Here is a 9371-nt window from a genome sequence, read left to right on the forward strand (position 1 = left end):
GGGCGAGGTATGAAGAGATCTTCAGTGTCAGGAGGCCACCCAAGCAAGCCCAAACTCAGAAGAACCCCATTGTCTCTTTTGATGATGCCGACTGTGAGGAAGTTATCTATTCACATGACACACCCTGGCCAACTACAAAACCAGAAGAATACTAGTAGACAATGGCAGCTCGATTGACATCTTTTTCTGGGAGGCGTTCTGTGAAATGGGGATTGGTCAAGATAGGATGCGGCCATCCCCCACGCCACTGAGGGGCTTCTTTGGCGAGGCCGAGGCGGTGCAACCACTCGGGTCCATAACACTTCCCATCACTGTTGAGTGGGACCAAAACAACATCCCACTAGGAGAAATCCACACCATAGTCGAAGGACTCGCCAGTAGAGGCGCCTTTGCATCAGGCATGAAGGTTTACTCCCAGAGGGCGAGGTATGAAGAGATCTTCAATGTCGGGAGGCCACCCAAGCAAGCCCAAACTCAGAAGAACCCCATTGTCTCTTTTGATGATGCCGACTGTGAGGAAGTTATCTATTCACATGACACACCCTGGCCGACTACAAAACCAGAAGGATACTAGTAGACAATGGCAGCTCGATCGACATCTTTTTTTGGGAGGCGTTCTGCAAAATGGGGATTGGTCAAGACATGATGCAGTCATCCCCCACGCCGCTGAGGGGGTTCTCTGGCGAGGCGGTGCAACCACTCAAGTCCATAACACTTCCCATCACTGTTGGAACATAGAGGCTCAAGACGACCACCATGGCAGACTTCCTCGTAGTTAAGGCCCACGTGAACAACTTGAAACTAGTGATCTCGACCTACCACGTGAAGATGAAGTTCTTAACGGAGAATGGCATAGGAGTGGTGCGCGGCGAGCAAGTGGTAGCACGGGAATGCTATGTGCAAGAGCTACAAGGCAAGGAACCTGACAAGTTCAAGTCCGTATAGTAGAAGAAAGAGAAGCCAGCCCCTTGCGAACCAGCAGGCCGAGGCATTTTGGCACGGGCAGAAGCCCTCTTTTCCTCTTTTCTTTTGTATTCGTTGACTCTCCATGTAATAAACCGGCGATGAGAATAATAAAAAGTGATGTTTCCCTGCATGAGCGTGTATGTGTGGATTGAATGACTCAACAGTCCCCTTCGGCGACCAATCGCCACCCAACGTGGTCAATTTCAAATCTCGCTTAGTTCCTTAGGTTGATCTTTTGTGCTCAAACCTCGGCAATGAAAGGGGGGAACACCTCTCCCAAGTGTCCCAGTCCCTCCTTACCACCTAGTTCGGTTGATTTCAGATCCTGCATGGTTTCTTAGGTCGATGCTTCGCGCTCTAACCTTGGTGACCAATTGCCACCCAGTGTGGTCAATTTCAGATCTTGCCTGGTTTCTTAGGTCGATGTTTCACACTTGAACCTCAGTGGCGAAAGGGGAGGAACACCTCTCCCAAGTGTCCTAGTCCCCCCTTGTCACCTAACGCAGTCGATTTTAGACTCCGCCTGGTCCCTTAGGCTAGCACTTGAACCTTAGCAACCAATCTTTACCCAGCTCGATCGACCTCAAATCCTGCCCAATTCCCTAGGCCAATCCCCCGTGAAGGTGGGTGAGTGCAATGGACGTGCCTCAACAAGGTGGACCCTGATAAATCTTAAGACGACAACAAATCGGGACGATATGAACTCACAAGTGCTTGAGAAAATAACGCCAAAAGTCACGTTTATAAGATATTCCCATAATTACAAAGTGTCGAGTCAATACAAAGTACCCCCCAACATCGGGTAGGGCAAAAAAAAAAAAAAAAGTAAAAGAAAGAGAAATCATCCCAAACAGTCAAGGGGGGGTAGCAAGGTCGGGGAAAATGTCAGGCATGAGGTCATACCCTGAGAGTTGAGAGAGTCACAATCCTCTCGAGTAGGTGCGAATCGGGCCAAGTTCAGGGTCCCGAGAGCATCGTAGGGGTTCACCACCAAATGCCCTTTCACCCTTTCTAGCTCCCGGGAGTACCCGTGGCTTTAGGCTCGATTACGAAGATGCCTGGTTGCCTCAAGTTGGGGAGTGAATCAGACCAAGCTTCTCGTTGGTGACAGCGAGCTCGGTCTCCAGCCTCTTCATCCTCTCCTCATGAGACCTCAACTCCTCTTTGAGTTGCAAGTGGGACGTCGACATCTTCATGTACAGGTCCTCGGTCTTTTCTTTGTCCCTCTGAAGCACCGCAAATGCGTCCTTCCCAGATTGGAGTTCACTGAGGAGAGCGTTCAGGTCACGGTAGCGTACGTGGATTCTGCAAGTGTGCCAATGTAATCCCGATAGCGCTTCCCGACCTCCCTCACCTCTTCCTCCCGACGACATTAACCGTCTCGTGCTCCAGCCTTTGAGGAAGGCTATTTCCATCGGGTTGGTCGCTTGGGAAACTTCGCCAGAGTCAACAACCGAAGATGTGTCGTGCTTGACTGACAAGTTGGAAGAAGGCAAGGATGCTGAGGACCCATCCTCACTCAGCATCATAAGGCTATTTTTTGTAAAAAAAACTGATATTATTTTGTTTAAAACCCTGTTTGACCCAACTAGGAAAATGTGCTTTGCACGTTGCTTTGACCTAGTCTATAGAAATAGCTCTATGAAATTTTTTGCCTTCACTCCTAATTATTAATTCGATTGTAGCATATATGTTACTAACAAAACCAATAAAAATAAACCAACTAGTAGAAACTTGAAATGAAAAGTGTAAATAAATACGAAAACGAGTTTGTAAATTTACCAAATAACATGTAAAAAGAGACCAAGATATTTTTTTGGCTCTTATGAGATGTTAAAAAAAAAATCAATGTGAGAATGTGATACTTTATTAATAACAAAAAAATAGGTGCAAGTACGAAAAAATTGTTAAAAAATTAAAAGAAACCTAGAAAACTAAGTACTAAGTGAGATTATTGAAAACTTACGGGGGAGTAAATTGTCTTTATATTGATCACATCTTTACAGAAATATATATAATAAATTAGGTTATTTTAAAACATTTTGGGGGTTCAAAGCCCCGACCCTTACCTGTGTAGCAAAAAATACTTTGCCAATAAAAATCTCATCTTCGTCATTCCCCCCACTCATCATATTTAAAATTAAGAGACCTTAAGAAACTCTAAAGTCAAGGAAGGACTTTAAAGTCTAGCGAGCTCATAGGTATAGAATGAGTTCTAAAGGAAGATATTGAAAAATAGAGTTCATTGAAAGATGAGAAAATATTTAAAAAAGAGCAATTCCTCCAATAGATCCTTGCGGTTGACTTATTTTGACCATATGCTTGATCACCACTTCATAAACTTCTCCACCCGAAGGAGGGGGCATGGAAAAAGGAAATTGTTAAAGAAGCAAAATATTCAATAGGAATAAAGAGCATGGTATTGATTTTCATACTACATCGACGAGAATCATCAGAATTTTCTATTTCAGTGTAGTAATTAGTATACTATAACCTCACCTAGTTTTGCTTTAAATTTCGATCCGTTTTAATATATGAAAAATTTTATTTATCATCTCTACATATCATCATACATCATACTTTTTTATTTTTTATATTTTTTTCTCTTATCAAATGTGCGGTATATAGATGATGAATACAAAATAAAAAAAAAACAATATGGTGTGTGGTATATGAAGATGATAAGTAGCAAAACTCTTAATCTATTCTGACTATTCCGACTAAAATTTACTTCTTTTTTTCTAAAAGAAGGAGAAACACATTTTCTAATATTAAGCTCTTTTTTCTTAGGGTATAAATTCGAAAATAAGTTGGCTTCCTCTTTTTCTTAATATTCCTATTTTTTTTTTCTATTTATTATAAAACAAAGCTCGAATTTAATAAATTTAGTAAGGGATGACAGTAGCCAATGGGGAAGATTGGGGGCTGGGGCTGTGACTCTTGAATTTTGTGAAAAACAAATTGTGGAGAGTTTTTGGTTATTTTAACAATTTGTTTTTTTTTTTAAAACAAAGAAATTCAAAATTTTATATTTTATCATATATGATCCGCTCAAAAAAAAATCTCTAAGTCTTGTTTGGATCTGACATTTTAGATATGTACTCTTTTTATAAACACTCGAAAACATTGCAGTGTATATGCTATATTTTGTTGTTAAACGAAATTCAATCTCTTTTCAAACCAATCAATGAAGAGACCACTATTTTTAACTTCTCATGAAAAAATAAATTTATCTCAATTTAATTTATACATTTTAATCTAAAAAGTTAAATTATCTCAACTTAAAAAAATTAAACGCATTTCAATAGAATTCATAAAATATTATTATTCACAACTCAATTCAACTCATCATCTAAACGTAGCTTAATTGTCCATTTAGAGATATTTCTCAAGGCACCTAAACGGTAAAATAAAATCTTAAAATCAGTAATATTGAAAAAGAAGTTGAAAAATATAAACAGTATTTTAAGTTGAAAAATCTTTAAATCTAGCCTCTCCTACCAAAGGATATGTTTTTTTTACAATTTTTTTTATTTATATTTTTGTTTTGTTTTTAATTATTTATTGCCGTGTAAAACATTCTAACAACAAATTTTCCATCTAAACATATTCTCAAAATCAAAAAATCATATCACTTTTACAAAACCCTACAGTTCTTCTAAGAACTTGTCACTGTTGTTCATAAGTTTTTAAGAACTCTCGACATCACATCACTTTAGGCTCTGTTTAAATGTTGAGTTAAATTAAAATGAATTTAATTTTTTATAAATAATAATAAGTTGATATGATTGATTGAATTTTATGAGATTTATCTAAAATAAGTTTAGATGTGTTTGAATATTAAGATAAATTTATATATATATATATATGAGAAGTTAAAAATGTTGTAGAACTCGTCTGTAAAGATATATTGAATTGAAAAAAATTATTGATCTCATATGTAAAGAGATTTTAAATTGACAAGAATTTAATAATTTAAAAATTAAATATTTACAATTCAATTTAAAATTAATAAATTCAGTCAATTCTACCACCATTTCCTAAACTTTTCACTGCTGTGAATACAGCATTATTTTTGTTTTTCCAAGAACTGGACTGAAGAAAAGAACCAAATATATGTTTTACTGTTATAATTCGAAAAGATTAATAAATATCATGCAACACATCTCACTCAACTAATAATTGGAAAAGGAGCAAAAATATGGCTAAAACAAACGTATGGTAGGGTCCCAGTTTCCGAGTCATCTCCATCTGCTACATGTGCCTACGCGTGTTTGAATAAGCCGCTGCCGCTGCTGCTGTTCAAAGCATGGAATGGACTCCAAGCCCGGTCGAGCGGACTTTTTGCACTGTTCTTTACGCAGAAACACACGCATTCACACCCCAAAAAAGCTCGAATGAAAGGACATCTGTGTTTGTTGAAGGAGTGTTGGAGTCAAAAGTCTCAGAAGATTTTTAAGTTTTCAGGACAAGACAACCCCACCACCACCCAAAGTCTCCCCTTAGTCTAGTCTTCTGCTGTTGCAGTCCAGCAGTCCAGTCAACTCAACCTCTCCCCATGGATACGCCAACATTTTTCTTCTTCATCCCGTTTCTTTCGAATTTCCTTAACCCCAAAAACCCAAGTATTCTCTCTTTACAAGTACTTGTAAAATCTGTCCTTTTTCTGCAATCTCCTCTGTGTCTTCCTCCTCCGGTTTTCGTCCCACCTGAAACCAAAACAATCACTGTCTTAGTCCCATTTAACTCATGCATATGTATAGTTGAGAAAGAACGGTGGAAAGATTTCTCATCACTTGGCTAAGAATGAAGAAGTGTGAGGAGAGCATCCCTCTACTCCATTTCTCCTTGTTTTTCATTTTCTTGTTCTGTCCTTTGGTCTTCTCTGAACTACCCTCAAACCAAAGAACCACCATGATCGGTCTTTCTAATCTCCTTAACAAAACAGATTTATCATGGAATATTAGCAAGGATCCATGTTCATGGAAGGGAGTTACCTGCAGCTCTGGGAATTATTCCATAACAGAAATCTCTCTATCGGGCTTTTCCCTCTCTTCCTCAGACTTTCTGTCTAGTCTTTGCCGGATAGATTCTTTAATGAGTATTGATGTCTCCAACAACGCTCTGACCTTAATCCCGGAGGATTTCATCAAGGGTTGCGGTGAGATTGGAGGGCTGGAGCGCTTGAATATTAGCAGAAACAGGTTGGTTGGTCCTCTTCCTACTTTTCAAGGATTCGTTGGGTTGAAGTTCTTGGACCTGTCTTTCAATTCATTGAATGGAAATATAAGTTTACAGTTAGATGGATTGATTGCCCTCAAAAGTTTGAATCTTAGTGGCAACAAGTTCAATGGCCTTATCCCTACCAATCTTGGGAAAGCCATGGTTTTAGAGCAGCTTGAGCTCTCTGTGAATGGCTTTGAAGGTGGAATTCCTGATCAAATAATGGGTTACCAGAATTTGACTCTGATTGACTTTGGTGAAAATAAACTTTCCGGCCCTGTTCCTGATAGAATTAAAGACCTCTCTAAATTGGAAGTTTTGATTCTATCTTCCAATAAATTCAGTGGGCAAATCCCAGCAGCCATTTCAAATATCAGAACCCTTTCACGTTTTGCAGCCAATCAAAACAACTTTAAAGGTACAGTTCCCAGTGGAATTACAAGATTCCTCAAGAACTTAGACCTTAGTTATAACAAGTTAAGCGAGTCGATTCCTTCAGACATGTTGTCGCCGTCAAATTTGCAGTCTGTAGATTTGTCTTATAATTTGTTAAAGGGATCGATACCTTCAAACATATCTCCAAGTTTGGTCAGGTTGAGGTTGGGAAGCAATTCTCTTGATGGGCCAATCCCTTCTTCGGTGTTTGGAAAACTTCAGAAATTGATGTACTTAGAGCTGGATAACAATAGCTTGACCGGGCTTATACCTCCGGATTTGGGTTCTTGCCTGAGCTTGGCACTGTTGAATTTGGCCGGGAATAACCTGAATGGTACTTTGCCGGGACAGTTGGGAAATCTAAGCCGTCTTCAAGTTATGAAGCTTCAATCCAACGTGCTGGTTGGAGAAATCCCGGTTGAAATTGCTCAACTACAGACATTGTCTACACTGAATATCAGCTGGAATTTGCTGAACGGTTCAATACCTTCTTCGATTTCAAGCTTGCGATACCTTACTAACATGAACTTACAAGGTAACCATCTCAGTGGTTCGATACCAAACGATATTTCCGGTTTGGATTCTCTGTTAGAACTCCAGCTTGGAGGAAACCAACTTACCGGTAAGATACCAAGGATGCCGGCATCATTGCAGATTGCTCTAAATCTCAGCAGCAACCACCTTGTGGGACCTATTCCATTTACTTTTTCACTGCTTACAGGATTAGAAGTTTTGGATCTCTCAAACAATCAATTGACAGGGGAAATTCCAACGTTTCTAACTGAAATTAGATCCTTGACACGGTTGGTACTTTCTAACAATCAACTATCTGGAATTATTCCAGAGTTTGGTTCATGGCTTACTCTTGATGTCAAAGGAAATGATCATCTTATTAACGCTACAACATCAAACACTTCACCAAAGTCAGCCAAGAAGGGAAAATCAGTTACCACTGCGCTTCTGATTGGTTTTGCAGCTGCTCTTTTCACTGTTGGGGTAGTCACAGGCCTTGCTATGTCAATCTCAAGGCGATATTACAGGGTTAATGATGAACAACCACAATCAGCAGAGGATCTTCCCCCTCCTTCCCCTCCTCAGGTCATCCAAGGCAATCTATTAACTGCAAATGGAATCCACAGATCGAATATTGACTTCACCAAAGCTATGGAAGCAGTTGCATACTCAAAAAACATTACGCTGAAGACTAGGTTTTCAACCTATTACAAAGCCATCATGCCATCCGGATCAAGCTACTTTGTTAAGAGGATTAATTGGAGTGATAAGATATTCCAATTTGGCAGCCACGATAAATTCTGGCGAGAGTTGGAGGTTTTGGGGAAACTGAGCAATTCAAATGTGATGACTCCTTTAGCCTATGTTTTGTCTGTTGACAATGCTTATCTGTTTTATGAATTTTCTCCAAAGGGAACCCTTTTTGACGTTCTTCATGGTAGCCTGGAAAATGCTTTGGATTGGGCGAGCAGATACAGCATAGCAGTTGGGGTCGCTCAGGGTCTTTCTTTTCTTCAAGGTTGCACCCCCGGCCCGATACTACTACTTGATCTATCAAGCAGAAACATCATGCTAAAGTCCCTCAAGGAACCTCAAATTGGAGATATTGAGCTATGCAAGGTGATCGATCCCTCAAAGAGCACTGGAAGCCTTTCTATGGTTGCTGGTTCTGTTGGCTATATTCCTCCAGGTCAGGAACTCTTTTCCTCATATTTGAGGTTTCCAAAATCACATAATAGTCACGAGCCTGTTATTCTTTGCATGTTTCAATCCTTTGTGAAGTCATCTCAATTGTATAATATTGGTTTGTTTCTGTTTAGTGACATCATGTTCTTCTCCTTGGCCATGCATGCCTTCCTTCAATTGAATTCCTTTCTGAATTTGATTAATGCAGTCAACTGTTAGTGTCTAAACATCTCATGTTATTTGTTGGTGGTTGGCAGAGTATGCTTACACGATGAGAGTAACAGTGGCTGGGAACGTTTACAGTTTTGGGGTCATTCTCCTGGAACTACTGACCGGAAAACCAGCTGTTAGTGAGGGAACTGAGTTGGCCAAGTGGGCCTTAAGCAACTCAGTCAGGCAAGAGAAATGGGATCACATCTTTGACCCTAATATCAGCAGAACATCAATTGCCATCAGAAGTCAGATGCTTCAAGTCCTGAAGGTTGCTCTTGGTTGTGTGAATGTATCACCAGAAGCAAGGCCAAATATGAAGAATGTGCTAAGGATGCTCCTAAACGCAAGATAAAAGCATACCCTCATGAGATAAAATCATCTTGGAAATTGAGGTTCTATACCTTCTTAGTAGAGAATTGGTAAAAGGGAAAATCTTCTTTCTCCATGCAAGAACTGGAAGCATTCTTTTGATCAATCCGAATGTAGTAGTTACAAATTTTATGTATCCACTTCTTTCCTCTGGCAGCATTATGATATCTTTTTCATGTATAATAGAGATAGATGCATACAAAGTTGGCTCTGATTGACTAATCTGTCTACTTATGTTCATCTTACAACCCTGCATTAATGAGGCCTGAAGCAAAGCTCCTGCTTAATCATATCTTTCCTAACTGCATCCAAATATGCATCTGGATTTAAAGAGGCCTAGATTGTTTTTACAATCATTCTTATCTCATCATTATAATTTTTTTAAATTCTCATACAAAATAAAATAAATAATTTAACTTTTTTAAATCTTAAGACAAAAATAATGTTAAAAAAATATATTTTAATAA

The 9371-nt window shown here is 39.2% G+C and overlaps 1 protein-coding gene across 1 annotated transcript; it reads left to right on the forward strand.

Annotated features, from left to right (window-relative positions):
- The first annotated feature begins 5450 nt into the window (after positions 1-5450).
- Positions 5451-9128, forward strand: LOC108983185 (leucine-rich repeat receptor-like tyrosine-protein kinase PXC3). The gene is made up of 2 exons (XM_018954740.2): positions 5451-8326; positions 8580-9128. Exons 1-2 carry the CDS (start codon positions 5773-5775, stop codon positions 8885-8887), a joined length of 2862 nt encoding a protein of 953 aa, XP_018810285.1. The 5' UTR covers positions 5451-5772; the 3' UTR covers positions 8888-9128.
- The last annotated feature ends 243 nt before the right edge of the window (positions 9129-9371 follow it).

Source organism: Juglans regia, chromosome 6 (genome assembly GCF_001411555.2).
Source record: "Juglans regia cultivar Chandler chromosome 6, Walnut 2.0, whole genome shotgun sequence".
Classification (NCBI taxonomy): domain Eukaryota; kingdom Viridiplantae; phylum Streptophyta; class Magnoliopsida; order Fagales; family Juglandaceae; genus Juglans; species Juglans regia.

Coding starts and splice junctions, on each gene's coding strand:
- LOC108983185 (XM_018954740.2), top strand. CDS start 5,773: ATGAAGAAGTGTGAGGAGAGCATCCCTCTACTCCATTTCTCCTTGTTT. Junction 8,327..8,579: donor TGTTGGCTATATTCCTCCAG/GTCAGGAACTCT, acceptor GGTGGTTGGCAG/AGTATGCTTACACGATGAGA.